At 51.1% G+C, this 16515-nt stretch overlaps 1 protein-coding gene across 1 annotated transcript in view; it reads right to left on the bottom strand.

Moving 5' to 3' along the window:
- Positions 1–16236, bottom strand: part of LOC138525616 (cystathionine beta-synthase-like) — a 215315-nt gene extending 199079 nt beyond the window's left edge. Inside the window, exon 1 of the mRNA XM_069635662.1 lies at positions 16101–16236. Coding sequence (XP_069491763.1) covers positions 16101–16187 — 87 coding nt within the window. The 5' untranslated portion in view covers positions 16188–16236. The remainder of the gene's footprint in view (positions 1–16100) is intronic.
- Between the last annotated feature and the right edge of the window lie 279 nt (positions 16237–16515).

Below are 16515 nucleotides of genomic sequence, written 5' to 3' on the forward strand. Positions count from 1 at the left end.
GAGCACCTGTTTCGATGACACTTTTATCAGACTTGTCTAGAAACCTTGTCAGGTGTTGTCAGAGAGAAAGAGGAGAAAGGAGGAGGAGAGGGAGAGATGGCCAAAGGGGGGGGCAGAGAGAGGAAGAGGGAGAGGAAGAGGAGATAGTGGACAGGATGTCCTGAGTTTTAGCAGGGAAGTGAGAGGCCAGAGCTATACAGAGAGCCTGGGAGGGAACAGGAGAGGTAGAGGCCACAACAGGATTGACCAGTTTCTTGCAGATTTTAAAGAATGTCGTCGTGTTGTTAGACGCCACAGAGACGCGGGCTTGAATGTGTGTTCTCTTCTTGATGAGTGTTATTGATTCGACTGGCATTTTGGTGCAACCAGTCTAGGTATATCTAAATGTGGCCTGGCATGCTTTACTGTAATGTTATTACGTGTCTACACTGGTCTACATTGTGCAGCCAGTTGGACATGTTTTCTTTGTGGCATGGCATTTTTATTAGCAAAGCATTAATGTTCCTGTGCACTGTTGGTGACTTGTATGTATTGGATTGGTGTTACTATACAAAACAATTGCAAACAATCTGGCTTTTTAGACAATTTTTCTCAGAACGTGAGTTATATATTGCATTAAAACACATATGTATATCTTTATCCTAGTGCAGTGTGCGGCATAGCCCTTCAGCAGCACGTTCGCGCATATTACGCAAGCGTGATAATCTATGCTGGCCCAGAGTGTGGCGTGACCCGGGATTTGTTGCCGAGTTGGGGGGGCCCCCTCAGCGTGGCTCAGAGGGGGGCCCCACATTTTGTGTTACGCCATTGGTGCTGAGAGCACTTGGCATTGGGCAGTAATACCTGGAATGTGATGGCAGTACCGCGCATGGAGTGGTAATACCTGACATTTGATGGGAGAACCAGGCATTTGGTGGTTATGCCTGTCATTTGAGTGCCTGGCTTTTAGAGGGAACCCTTGAGGTGCGATGTGAGTACCTTAGCATGTCGCAGATATGTCTGACAGCACCAAAAGTAATTTCACTATTCAAAACTCTACACCTGTAGGCTGCACTTGTGGGGATTTTGATCCGTGATCAGAGGTAGAGTGCTGACTTCCAATGCGCACTCTCCTCTATCTCCTTCCTCACTCCCCGCGGTGTAGCGCGATTCAAAGAACATCAATAATTTGAAAACCTACAAAGCTGCGTACAAGCAGTTGTAAATGCACCATCTTGAATTTGTTCATGAGCGCTGTGAATCCGGCATTGCCTCTTGGCCTTTGCTGTCCTCCCTGGTGCCCTGGGGCTTTCTCCCCATTCTTAGTTGGCGGCGCACGGCAACTCCAAGATGGCCGTGCCTTTTGCCATCAATGCTGTGCCCTGGTTCTGAGCGCACCCATTGGCTGTTTCGCGTTCATTGCAGCCTATCGGGGACCGGCAGGCTTTAACCGCCCCCTCACCAAAGGCCCACCTCCTGGGCCCCTTCTTGCTCCCTGTCCGCTGTCTGAATGTATCTGGGTCTAACCCTATATCTAGCTGCCCCCCCCTCCTGTTGAGTGCCTGAACCTTGTATCTAGCTGCCTCCCCCCTTTTGTATGTATGTGCTTGTGTGCCTGAACCCTATTTCTGGCTGTCCCCCCTGTGCCAACTTATCTTCGCTACATTTCTGTGTCGCAGCCGCCCTGCAATATGGGGTTAGGCTCTACGAATGTGCCTACCCGATATGGACTTTCAGCATCTCTGTGCCCCAGCCGCCCTGCATCATGGGGTTAGGTACCACGAATGTGCCCACCATGGACCCTAAGGCACCTTATAATGTAGCCACCTTGCAGCATGGGGCTAGGATACTCCATTGTGCTCACTTGAACTCCATTACACCCTTGTTATTACCTTCTGTTTGCTTCCTGCCTGTAACCTCAATCCAGTGACCACCTTCACTCTGTTGCATTTTATGATGTAACCACTTTTTGTTTATTCTGTCCTGTAACCATAAGCACTGTAACCAATTTCTAAAGCTTAAGCATCTACATACCTCTGGGTTTGGTGCGCCATATAAATACATAAGTAAATAAATAAATAAAAGCAATCTGCGGAGTCCCCAATGATTGGCTGTACATTTAGAACATCCATTGGCTTTGATACACCTTGATGTTGCCTTTCCAATTACAAGGGGGTTTGCAGATTATGTTATGGGTCGGCTCAAATGTTTAAGCTTAGGTCATGGCAAGAAACGAACATTCTAAAGCCAGACTTATTGATTAACCTATTCCTAGCCTATTTAAGGAGACATTTAATCATTGCTCTGCGCTGTATACATTCTCTCCTGGTGCTCCTCCCCTCCCACCCCCTGCATTGCCCACTCAATGTTTGCAGCAAATATTGTGTAATTGCACCTGTCTACAACCACCAGCACCCTTATCAATGTTGCTTTCTATCCACCTGTACTTGCATACCTGATGTAGCCCCCCGCACCATGAGGTGAGGCTTTACAGACTGCGCACCCATACCAATTTCACTTATTAGCTACCTGTACTTGCATGCCTGATGTAGCCCCCCGCACCATGAGGCAAGGCTTTCCAGACTGCGCACCCTTACCAATGTTGCTTTTTATCCACCTGTACTTGCATACCTGATGTAGCCCCCCGCACCATGAGGTCCGGCTTTCCAGACTGCGCACCCTTACCAATGTTGCTTTTCATCCACCTGTACTTGCACACCTGATGTAGCCCCCTGCCCCATGAGGTGAGGCTTTCCAGACTGCGCACCCTTACCAATGTTGCTTTTTACCCACCTGTACTTGCATACCTGATGTAGCCCCCCACACAATGAGGTGAGGGCTTTCCAGACTGCGCACGCTTACCAATGTTGCTTTTTATCCACCTGTACTTGCATACCTGATGTAAACCCCTGCACCATGAGGTGAGGCTTTCCAGACTGCGCACCCTTACCAGTGTTGCTTTTTATCAACCTGTACTTGCATGCCTCATGTAGCCCCACCCCCGCACCATGAGGTGAGGCTTTGCAGACTGCTCACCCTTACCAATTTCACTTATTATCTACCTGTACTTGCATACCTGATGTAGCCCCCCGCACCATGAGGTGAGGCTTTGCAGACTGCTCACCCTTACCAATTTCACTTATTATCTACCTGTACTTGCATACCTGATGTAGCCCCCCGCACCATGAGGTGAGGCTTTCCAGACTGCGCACCCTTGCCAATGTCGCTTATTATCTACCTGTACTTGCATACCTGATGTAGCCCCCACACCATGAGGTGAGGCTTTCCAGACTGCGCACCGTTACCAATGTTGCTTTTTATCAACCTGTACTTGAATGCCTCATGTAGCCCCACCCCCGCACCATGAGGTGAGGCTTTCCAGACTGCAGACCCTTACCAATGTCACTATTTATCTTCCTGTACTTGCATGCCTGATGTAGCCCCCTGCACCATGAGATGAGGATTTCCAGACTGAGCACCCTTACCAATGTTGCTTTTTATCCACCTGCACCCACATACCTGATATAGCCACCCACAGAATGAGGAAAGGCTTGCCAGACTGTGCACCCTTTCCAATGTTGCTTTTTATCCACCTGTACTTGCATGCCTGATGTAGCCCCCTCACCATGAGGTGAGGCTTTCCAGACTGTGCACCCTTGTCAATGTTGCTTTTTACCCACCTGTACTTGCATACCTGATGTAGCCCCCTCACCATGAGGTGAGGCTTTCCAGACTGTGCACCCTTGTCAATGTTGCTTTTTACCCACCTGTACTTGCATACCTGATGTAGCCCCCCGCACCATGAGGTGAGGCTTTCCAGACTGCGCACCCTTACCAATGTTGCTTTTTATCCACCTTTACTTGCATACCTGATGTAGCCCCCGTACCATGAGGTGAGGCTTTCCAGACTGTGCACCCTTGTCAATGTTGCTTTTTACCCACCTGTACTTGCATACCTGATGTAGCCCCCCGCACCATGAGGTGAGGCTTTCCAGACTGCGCACCCTTACCAATGTTGCTTTTTATCCACCTGTACTTGCATACCTGATGTAGCCCCCGCACCATGAGGGGAGGCTTTCCTGACTGTGCCCTGTAACCAATGTTGCGTTTTATCCACCTATACTTGCATACCTGATGTAGCCCCCTGAACCATGAGGTGAGGCTTCCCAGACTGCGCACCCTTACCAGTGTTGCTTTTTACCCACCTCTACTTGCATGCCTGATGTAGCCCAACGCATCATGAGGTGAGGCTTTTCAGACTACACATCCTTACGAATGTTGCTTTTTAACCACCTATACCCACATACCTGAGGTAGCCACCCACACCGTGAGGCAAGGCTTTCCAGACTGCGCACCCTTACCAATGTTGCTTTTTATCCACCTGTACTTGCATACGTGATGTAGCCCCCACACCATGAGGTGAGGCTTTCCAGACTGCGCACCCTTACCAATGTTGCTTTTTATCCACCTTTACTTGCATACCTGATGTAGCCCCCGTACCATGAGGTGAGGCTTTCCAGACTGCGCACCCTTTCCAATGTTGCTTTTTACACACCAGTGTTTACATACCTGATGTAGCCCCCCGTACCATGAGATGAGGCTTTCCAGACTGCGCACCCTTACCAATGTTGCTTTTTACCCACCTGTACTTGCATGCCTGATGTAGCCCCCGGCACCGTGAGGTGAGGCTTTCCAGACTGCGCACCCTTACCAATGTTGCTTTTTATCCACCTGTACTTGCATGCATGATGTAGCCCCTTGCACAATGAGGTGAGGCTTTCCAGACTGCGCACCCTTACCAATGTTGCTTTTTACCCACCTGTACTTGCATGCCTGATGTAGCCTCCCGCACCGTGAGGTGAGGCTTTCCAGACTGCTCACCCTTACCAATGTTGCTTTTTATCCACCTGTACTTGCATGCCTGATGTAGCCCCTGCACAATGAGGTGAGGCTTTCCAGACTGCGCACCGTTACCAATGTTGCTTGTTACCCGCCTGTACTTGCATGCCTGATGTAGCCCTCCCGCACTGTGAGTTGAGGCTTTCCAGACTGCGCACCCTTACCAAAGTCGCTTTTTATCCACCTGTACTTGCATGCCTGATGTAGCCCCCCCGCACCATGAGGTGAGGACTTTACAGACTGTGCACCCTTACCAATGTTGCTTTTTACCCACCTGTACTTGCATACCTGATGTAGCCACCCCGCACCATGAGGTGAGGGTTTTCCAGACTGCGCATCCTTACCAATGTTTCTTTTTACCCACCTGTACTTGCATGCCTGATGTATACCCCCCGCACCATGAGGAGAGGGCTTTACAGACTGCGCACCCTTACCAATGTTGCTTTTTACCCACCTTTACTTAAATAGCTGAAGTAGCCCCCCACACCATGAGGTGAGGGCTTTCCAGACTGCGCACCCTTACCAATGTCGCTTTTTACCTACCTGTACTTGCATGCCTGATGTAGCCCCCCGCACCATGAGGCAAGGCTTTCCAGACTGCGCACCCTTACCAATGTTGCTTTTTATCCACCTGTACTTGCATGCCTGATGTAGCCCCCCGCACCATGAGGCAAGGCTTTCCAGACTGCGCACCCTTACCAATGTCGCTTTTTACCTACCTGTACTTGCATGCCTGATGTAGCCCCCCGCACCATGAGGCAAGGCTTTCCAGACTGCGCACCCTTACCAATGTTGCTTTTTATCCACCTGTACTTGCATACCTGATGAAGCCCCCCGCACCATGAGGTCCGTCTTTCCAGACTGCGCACCCTTACCAATGTTGCTTTTTATCCACCTGTACTTGCACACCTGATGTAGCCCCCTGCCCCATGAGGTGAGGCTTTCCAGACTGCGCACCCTTACCAATGTTGCTTTTTATACACCTGTACCTGCACACCTGATGTAGCCCCCGCACCATGAGGTGAGGCTTTGCAGACTGTGCCCCCTAACCAATGTTTCTTTTTATCCACCTGTACTTGCATGCCTAATGTAGCCCCCCCGCACGACGAGGTGAGGCTTTCCAGACTGCGCACACTTACCAATGTCGCTTTTTATCCACCTGTACCTGCACACCTACTGTAGCTCCCGCACCATGAGGTTAGGCTTTCCAGACTGTGCACCCTTATCAATGTTGCTTTTTATCCACCTGTACTTGCATACCTGATGTAGCCCCCCATGCACCTTGAGGTCAGGCTTTCCACACTGCACACCCTTACCAATGTTGCATTTTATCCACCTGTACTTGGATGCCTGATGTAGCCCCCCGCACAATGAGGTGAGGCTTTCCAGACTGCGCACCCTTACCAATGTCTCTTTTTATCCACCTGTACCTGCACACCTAATGTAACCCCCACACCATTAGGTGAGGCTGTCCAGACTGTGCCCCCTAACCAACGATGCTTTTTATCCACCTGTACTTGCATGCCTGATGTATCCCCCCGCACCATGAGGTCAGGCTTTCCAGACTGCGCACCCTTACCAATGTTTCTTTTTATCCACCTGTAATTGCATGCCTGATGTATCCCCCCGCACAATGAGGTGAGGCTTTCCACATTGTGCACCCTTACCAATGTTGCGTTTTATCCACCTGTACTTGCATGCCTGATGTAGGCCCCCGAACCATGAGGTGAGGCGTTCCAGACTGCTCACCCTTACCAATGTTGCCTTGTACCCACCTGTACTGGCATACCTGATGTAGCCCCCTGCGCCATGAGGTGAGGCTTTCCAGACTGTGCACCCTTACTAATGTTGCTTATTATCTTCCTGTACTTGCATACTTGATGTAGCCCCCCACACCATGAGGTGAGGCTTTCCAGACTGCACACCCTTTCCAATGTTGCTTTTTAACCACTTGTACTTGCTGCCTGATGTAGCCCCCTGAACCACGAGGTCAGGCTTTCCAGACTGCACACACTTACCAATGTTGCTTTTTATCCACCTGTACTTGCATGCCTGATGTAGCACTTCGCACCATGAGGTGAGGCTTTCCAGACTGCACACCCTTTCCAATGTTGCTTTTTATCCACTTGTACTTGCATGCCTGATGTATGCCCCTGAACCACGAGGTCAGGCTTTCCAGACTGTGCACCCTTGTCAATGTTGCTTTTTACCCACCTGTACTTGCATGCCTGATGTAGCACTTCGCACCATGAGGTGAGGCTTTCCAGACTGCACACCCTTTCCAATGTTGCTTTTTATCCACTTGTACTTGCATGCCTGATGTATGCCCCTGAACCACGAGGTCAGGCTTTCCAGACTGTGCACCCTTGTCAATGTTGCTTTTTACCCACCTGTACTTGCATACCTGATGTAGCCCCCCGCACCATGAGGTGAGGCTTTCCAGACTGTGCACCCTTACCAATGTTGCTTTTTATCCACCTGTACTTGCATGCCTGATGTAGCCCCCGCTCCATGATGTGACCCCCGCTCCATGATGTGACCCTTTCCAGACTGCACACCCTTACCAATGTTGCTTTTTATCCACCTCTACTTGCATACCTGATGTAGCCCCCGCACCATGAGGTGAGGCTTTCCTGACTGTGCCCTGTAACCAATGTTGCGTTTTATCCACCTATACTTGCATACCTGATGTAGCCCCAAGAACCATGAGGTGAGGCTTTCCAGACTGTGCACCCTTACCAATGTTGCTTTTTATCCACCTCTACTTGCATACCTGATGTAGCCCTGCGCACCATGAGCTGAGGCTTCCCAGACTGCGCACCCTTACCAGTGTTGCTTTTTACCCACCTCTACTTGCATGCCTGATGTAGCCCAACGCACCATGAGGTGAGGCTTTTCAGACTGCACATCCTTACGAATGTTGCTTTTTAACCACCTATACCCACATACGTGATGTAGCCCCCACACCATGAGGTGAGGCTTTCCAGACTGCGCACCCTTACCAATGTTGCTTTTTATCCACCTTTACTTGCATACCTGATGTAGCCCTCGTACCATGAGGTGAGGCTTTCCAGACTGCGCACCCTTTCCAATGTTGCTTTTTACACACCTGTGTTTGCATACCTGATGTAGCCCCCGTACCATGAGATGAGGCTTTCCAGACTGCGCACCCTTACCAATGTTGCTTTTTACCCACCTGTACTTGCATGCCTGATGTAGCCCCCGGCACCGTGAGGTGAGGCTTTCCAAACTGCGCACCCTTACCAATGTTGCTTTTTATCCACCTGTACTTGCATGCATGATGTAGCCCCTTGCACAATGAGGTGAGGCTTTCCAGACTGCGCACCCTTACCAATGTTGCTTTTTACCCACCTGTACTTGCATGCCTGATGTAGCCTCCCACACCGTGAGGTGAGGCTTTCTAGACTGCTCACCCTTACCAATGTTGCTTTTTATCCACCTGTACTTGCACGCCTGATGTAGCCCCTGCACAATGAGGTGAGGCTTTCCAGACTGCGCACCCTTACCAATGTTGCTTTTTACCCACCTGTACTTGCATGCCAGATGTAGCCCTCCCGCACTGTGAGGTGAGGCTTTCCAGACTGCGCACCCTTACCAATGTCGCTTTTTATCCACCTGTACTTGCATGCCTGATGTAGCCCCCCCCCGCACCATGAGGTGAGGGCTTTACAGACTGTGCACCCTTACCAATGTTGCTTTTTACCCACCTGTACTTGCATACCTGATGTAGCCCCCCCCGCACCATGAGGTGAGGGTTTTCCAGACTGCGCATCCTTACCAATGTTTCTTTTTACCCACCTGTACTTGCATGCCTGATGTATACCCCACGCACCATGAGGAGAGGGCTTTACAGACTGCGCACCCTTACCAATTTTGCTTTTTACCCACCTTTATTTACATACCTGATGTAGCCCCCCCACACCATGAGGTGAGGGTTTTCCAGACTGCGCACCCTTACCAATGTCGCTTTTTACCTACCTGTACTTGCATGCCTGATGTAGCCCCCCGCACCATGAGGCAAGGCTTTCCAGACTGCGCACCCTTACCAATGTTGCTTTTTACCCACCTGTACTTGCATACCTGATGTAGCCCCCCGCACCATGAGGTCCGGCTTTCCAGACTGTGCACCCTTACCAATGTTGCTTTTTATCCACCTGTACTTGCATGCCTGATGTAGCCCCCGACACCATGAGGTGAGGGCTTTCCAGACTGTGCACACTTACCAATGTTGCTTTTTATACACCTGTACCTGCACACCTGATGTAGCCCCCGCACCATGAGGTGAGGCTTTGCTGACTGTGCCCCCTAACCAATGTTGCTTTTTATCCACCTGTACTTGCATGCCTGATGTAGCCCCCCCACACCACGAGGTGAGGCTTTCCAGACTGCACACCCTTACCAATGTTGCTTTTTACCCACCTTTACTTGCATACCTGATGTAGCCCCCCAGACCATGAGGTGAGGGCTTTCCAAACTGCGCACCCTTACCAATGTCTCTTTTTATCCACCTGTACCTGCACACCTACTGTAGCTCCCACACCATGAGGTGAGGCTTTCCAAACTGCGCCCCCTTACCAATGTTGCTTTTTATCCACCTGTACTTGCATGCCTGATGTAGCCCTTCGCACCATGAGGTGAGGCTTTCCAGACTGTGCACCCTTTTCAATGTTGCTTTTTACCCACCTGTACTTGCATACCTGATTTAGCCCCCCGCACCATGAGGTGAGGCTTTCGAGCCTGCGCACTCTTACCAATGTTGGTTTTTATCCACCTGTACTTGCATACCTGATGTAGCCCCCCGCACCATGAGGTGAGGCTTTCCAGACTGCGCACCCTTACCAATGTTGCTTTTTATCCACCTGTACTTGCATGCCTGATGTAGCCCCCCGCACTATGAGGTGAGGCTTTCCAGACTGCACACCCTTACCAATGTTGCTTTTTATCCACCTGTACTTGCATGCCTGATGTAGCCCCCTCACCATGAGGTGGGGCTTTCCAGACTGTGCACCCTTGTCAATGTTGCTTTTTACCCACCTGTACTTGCATACCTGATGTAGCCCCCCGCACCATGAGGTGAGGCTTTCCAGACTGCGCACCCTTACCAATGTTGCTTTTTATCCACCTGTACTTGCATGCCTGATGTAGCCCCCGCTCCATGATGTGACCCTTTCCAGACTGCACACCCTTACCAATGTTGCTTTTTATCCACCTCTACTTGCATACCTGATGTAGCCCCCGCACCATGAGGTGAGGCTTTCCTGACTGTGCCCTGTAACCAATGTTGCGTTTTATCCACCTATACTTGCATACCTGATGTAGCCCTGCGCACCATGAGCTGAGGCTTCCCAGACTTCACATCCTTACGAATGTTGCTTTTTAACCACCTATACCCACATATGTGATGTAGCCCCCACACCATGAGGTGAGGCTTTCCAGACTGCGCACCCTTACCAATGTTGCTTTTTATCCACCTTTACTTGCATACCTGATGTAGCCCTCATACCATGAGGTGAGGCTTTCCAGACTGCGCACCCTTTCCAATGTTGCTTTTTACACACCTGTGTTTGCATACCTGATGTAGCCCCCCGTACCATGAGATGAGGCTTTCCAGACTGCGCACCCTTACCAATGTTGCTTTTTACCCACCTGTACTTGCATGCCTGATGTAGCCCCCGGCACCGTGAGGTGAGGCTTTCTAAACTGCGCACCCTTACCAATGTTGCTTTTTATCCACCTGTACTTGCATGCATGATGTAGCCCCTTGCACAATGAGGTGAGGCTTTCCAGACTGCGCACCCTTACCAATGTTGCTTTTTACCCACCTGTACTTGCATGCCTGATGTAGCCTCCCACACCGTGAGGTGAGGCTTTCTAGACTGCTCACCCTTACCAATGTTGCTTTTTATCCACCTGTACTTGCATGCCTGATGTAGCCTCCCACACCGTGAGGTGAGGCTTTCTAGACTGCGCACCGTTATCAATGTTGCTTGTTACCCACCTGTACTTGCATGCCTGATGTAGCCCTCCCGCACTGTGAGGTGAGGCTTTCCAGACTGCGCACCCTTACCAATGTCGCTTTTCATCCACCTGTACTTGCATGCCTGATGTAGCCCCCCCGCACCATGAGGTGAGGGCTTTACAGACTGTGCACCCTTACCAATGTTGCTTTTTACCCACCTGTACTTGCATACCTGATGTAGCCCCCCCCGCACCATGAGGTGAGGGTTTTCCAGACTGCGCATCCTTACAAATGTTGCTTTCTATCCACCTGTACTTGCATGCCTGATGTATACCCCACGCACCATGAGGAGAGGGCTTTACAGACTGCGCACCCTTACCAATGTTGCTTTATACCCACCTTTACTTACATACCTGATGTAGCCCCCCACACCATGAGGTGAGGATTTTCCAGACTGCGCACCCTTACCAATGTCGCTTTTTACCTACCTGTACTTGCATGCCTGATGTAGCCCCCCGCACCATGAGGCAAGGCTTTCCAGACTGCGCACCCTTACCAATGTTGCTTTTTATCCACCTGTACTTGCATACCTGATGTAGCCCCCCGCACCATGAGGTGAGGCTTTGCAGACTGTGCCCCCTAAAAAATGTTGCTTTTTATCCACCTGTACTTGCATGCCTGATGTAGCCCCCCCGCACCACTTGGTGAGGCTTTCCAGACTGCGCACACTTACCAATGTTGCTTTTTACCCACCTTTACTTGCATAACTGATGTAGCCCCCCACACCATGAGGTGAGGGCTTTCCAAACTGCGCACCCTTACCAATGTCTCTTTTTATCCACCTGTACCTGCACACCTACTGTAGCTCCCACACCATGACGTGAGGCTTTCCAAACTGTGCACCCTTATCAATGTTGCTTTTTATCCACTTGTACTTGCATACCTGATGTAGCCCCCCACGCACCTTGAGGTCAGGCTTTCCACACTGCGCACCCTTACCAATGGTGCTTTTTATCCACCTGTACTTGCATGCCTGATGTAGCCCCCCGCACAATGAGGTGAGGCTTTCCAGACTGTGCCCCCTAACCAATGATGCTTTTTATCCACCTGTACTTGCATGCCTGATGTAGCCCCCCGCACCACTTGGTCAGGCTTTCCAGACTGCGCACCCTTACCAATGTTGCTTTTTATCCACCTGTACTTGCATGCCTGATGTAGCCCCCTGCACAATGAGGTGAGGCTTTCCACACTGTGCACCCTTACCAATGTTGCGTTTTATCCACCTGTACTTGCATGCCTGATGTAGCCCCCCGAACCATGAGGTGAGGCGTTCCAGACTGCGCACCCTTACCAATGTTGCTTTTTACCCACCTGTACTGGCATACCTGATGTAGCCCCCTGCGCCATGAGGTGAGGCTTTCCAGAATGTGCATCCTTACTAATGTTGCTTATTATCTTCCTGTACTTGCATACCTGATGTAGCCCCCCACACACCTTGAGGTCAGGCTTTCCAGACTGCGCACCCTTACCAATGTTGCTTTTTATCCACCTGTACCTGCACACCTGATGTAGCCCCCACACCATTAGGTGAGGCTTTCCAGACTGTGCCCCCTTACCAATGATGCTTTTTATCCACCTGTACTTGCATGCCTGATGTAGCCCCCCCGCACCACTTGGTGAGGCTTTCCAGACTGCGCACACTTACCAATGTTGCTTTTTATCCACCTGTACTTGCATGCCTGATGTATGCCCCTGCACCATGAGGTCAGGCTTTCCAGACTGTGCACCCTTACCAATGTTTCTTTTTATCCACCTGTGCTTGCATGCCTGATGTAGCCCCCTGCACAATGAGGTGAGGCTTTCCACACTGTGCACCCTTACCAATGTTGCGTTTTATCCACCTGTACTTGCATGCCTGAACTAGCCCCCCGAACCAGGAGGTGAGGCGTTCCAGACTGCTCACCCTTACCAATGTTGCCTTGTACCCACCTATACTGGCATACCTAATGTAGCCCCCTTCGCCATGAGGTGAGGCTTTCCAGACTGTGCACCCTTACTAATGTTGCTTATTATCTTCCTGTACTTGCATACTTGATGTAGCCCCCCACGCACAATGAGGTGAGGCGTTCCAGACTGCTCACCCTTACCAATGTTGCCTTGTACCCACCTATACTGGCATACCTAATGTAGCCCCCTGCGCCATGAGGTGAGGCTTTCCAGACTGTGCACCCTTACTAATGTTGCTTATTATCTTCCTGTACTTGCATGCCTGATGTAGCCCCCCACGCACCTTGAGATCAGGCTTTCCACACTGCGCACCCTTACCAATGTTGCTTTTTATCCACCTGTACTTGCATGCCTGGTGTAGCCCCCCGCACAATGAGGTGAGGCTTTCCAGACTTCGCACCCTTACCAATGTCGCTTTTTATCCACCTGTACCTGCACACCTGATGTAGCCCCCACACCATTAGGTGAGGCTTTCCAGACTGTGCCCCCTAACCAATGATGCTTTTTATCCACCTGTACTTGCATGCCTGATGTAGCCCCCCTGCACCACTTGGTGAGGCTTTCCAGACTGCGCACCCTTACCAATGTTTCTTTTTATCCACCTGTACTTGCATGCCTGATGTAGCCCCCTGCACAATGAGGTGAGGCTTTCCACACTGTGCACCCTTACCAATGTTGCCTTGTACCCACCTGTACTGGCATACCTAATGTAGCCCCCCACACCACGAGGTCAGGCTTTCCAGACTGCACACCCTTACCAATGTTGCTTTTTATCCACCTGTACTTGCATACCTGATGTAGCCCCACACGCACCTTGAGGTCAGGCTTTCCAGACTGCGCACCTTTACCAATGTTGCTTTTTATCCACCTCTACTTGCATACCTAATGTAGCCCCCTGCACCATGAGGCAAGGCTTTCCAGACTGCGCACCCTTACCAATGTTGCTTTTTACCCACCTGTACTTGCATGCCTGATGTAGCCCCTCCCTACCCCCACGAGGCAAGGCTTTCCAGACTGCGCACCCTTAACAATGTTGCTTTTTACCCACCTGTACTTGCAGGCCTGATGTAGCCCCTCCCTACCCCCATGAGGCAAGGCTTTTCAGACTGCGCACCCTTACCAATGTTGCTTTTTACCCACCTGTACTTGCAGGCCTGATGTAGCCCCTCCGTACCCCCACGAGGCAAGGCTTTCCAGACTGCGCACCCTTACCAATGTCGCTTTTTACCCACCTGTACTTGCATACCTGATGTAGCCCCCCCGCAACATGAGGCGAGGCTTTCCAGACTGCGCACCCTTACCAATGTTGCTTTTTATCCACCTGTACTTGCATGCCTGATGTAGCCCCCTGCACAATGAGGTGAGGCTTTCCACACTGTGCACCCTTACCAATGTTGCTTTTTATCCACCTGTACTTGCATGCCTGATGTAGCCCCCTGCACAATGAGGTGAGGCTTTCCACACTGTGCACCCTTACCAATGTTGCTTTTTATCCACCTGTACTTGCATGCCTGATGTAGCCCCCCGAACCATGAGGTGAGGCGTCCCAGACTGCTCACCCTTACCAATGTTGCTTTTTACCCACCTGTACTGGCATACCTGATGTAGCCCCCCGTGCCATGAGGTGAGGCTTTCCCGACTGTGCACCCTTACTAATGTTGCTTATTATCTTCCTGTACTTGCATACTTGATGTAGCCCCCCACATGATGAGGTGAGGCTTTCCAGACTGCACACCCTTAACAATGTTGCTTTTTATCCACCTGTACTTGCATACCTGATGTTGCCCCCCACGCACCTTGAGGTCAGGCTTTCCACACTGCGCACCCTTACCAATGTTGCTTTTTATCTACCTGTACTTGCATGCCTGATGTAGCCCCCCGCACAATGAGGTGAGGCTTTCCAGACTGCGCACCCTTACCAATGTCGCTTTTTATCCACCTGTACCTGCACACCTGATGTAGCCCCCGCACCATTAGGTGAGGCTTTCCAGACTGTGCCCCCTTACCAATGTTGCTTTTTATCCACCTGTACTTGCATGCCTGATGTATCCCCCCGCACCATGAGGTCAGGCTTTCCAGACTGCACACCCTTACCAATGTTGCTTTTTATCCACCTGTACTTGCATGCCTGATGTAGCCCCCCCGCACCACTTGGTGAGGCTTTCCAGACTGCGCACACTTACCAATGTAGCTTTTTATCCACCTGTACTTGCATGCCTGATGTATCCCCCCGAACCATGAGGTGAGGCGTTCCAGACTGCTCACCCTTACCAATGTTGCTTTTTATCCACCTGTACTTGCATGCCTGATGTAGCCCCCCGAACCATGAGGTGAGGCGTTCCAGACTGCTCACCCTTACCAATGTTGCTTTTTACCCACCTGTACTGGCATACCTGATGTAGCCCCCTGTGCCATGAGGTGAGGCTTTCCCGACTGTGCACCCTTACCAATGTTGCTTATTATCTTCCTGTACTTGCATGCCTGATGTAGCCCCCTGCACAATGAGGTGAGGCTTTCCAGACTGTGCACCCTTACCAATGTTGCTTTTTATCCACCTGTACTTGCATGCCTGATGTAGCCTCCCGCACCATGAGGTGAGGCTTTCCAGACTGCGCACCCTTACCAATGTCGCTTTTTATCCACCTGTACCTGCACACCTGATGTAGCCCCCACACCATTAGGTGAGGCTTTCCAGACTGTGCCCCCTAACCAATGATGCTTTTTATCCACCTATACTTGCATGCCTGATGTAGCCCCCCCGCCCCGCACCATGAGGCGAGGCTTTCCAGACTGCGCACCCTTACCAATGTTGCTTTTTACCCACCTGTACTTGCATGCCTGATGTAGCCCCTCCCTACCCCCACGAGGCAAGGCTTTCCAGACTGCGCACCCTTACCAATGTCGCTTTTTACCCACCTGTACTTGCAGCCTGATGTAGCCCCTCCCTACCCCCACGAGGCAAGGCTTTCCAGACTGCGCACCCTTACCAATGTCGCTTTTTACCCACCTGTACTTGCATACCTGATGTAGCCCCCCGCAACATGAGGCGAGGCTTTCCAGACTGCGCACTCTTACCAATGTTGCTTTTTACCCACCTGTACTTGCCACCGCCTTTGGCGCACTGATACGACGGTGGTGATTTGACACAGTATACAAGCATATTAACATGTCAGTAACATATCAAGCAGAAAGCAGAGTCCTTCTAAACACCCCACAGAGCAGCCAGACACTTTACCTCTCTCTCTGAATGCGGCTTTTGAGGGGAGCTGTGCCCTTGGTCACCAGCACACGCCATTGGGGTCTCCACCGGCCACCGCTGCATGCAACGCGAGCCCACACACTGCTGCAACTTGAGGGCGCACAGAGTACTAATTCCCTGGAGGCTCGTTTAGGCGCATGCAACCTCCACCCCCGCCCCCCCCCCACACCCCATCTGCTGCTGCCTTCATAATGTGCGCGTGTGTGAGAGATGGTTGCACACAAATATATTGGCATACATGTAGAGAGGGAGAGGGAGGATCAGCCGGAGTCATCTGCTCCTACTGTGCCCTTCCCCGACAGTTACCCTTCACCCTCCTCTGTGCCTGTCCCTTGGGATGGGTGGAGCGCAACGCTTCCAATTCCTGGGGCACAGCAGAACCCATCCCCAC

The sequence above is a fragment of the Ambystoma mexicanum genome, chromosome 7p (assembly GCF_040938575.1).
Source record: "Ambystoma mexicanum isolate Mex_15411 chromosome 7p, UKY_AmexF1_1, whole genome shotgun sequence".
NCBI lineage: Eukaryota > Metazoa > Chordata > Amphibia > Caudata > Ambystomatidae > Ambystoma > Ambystoma mexicanum.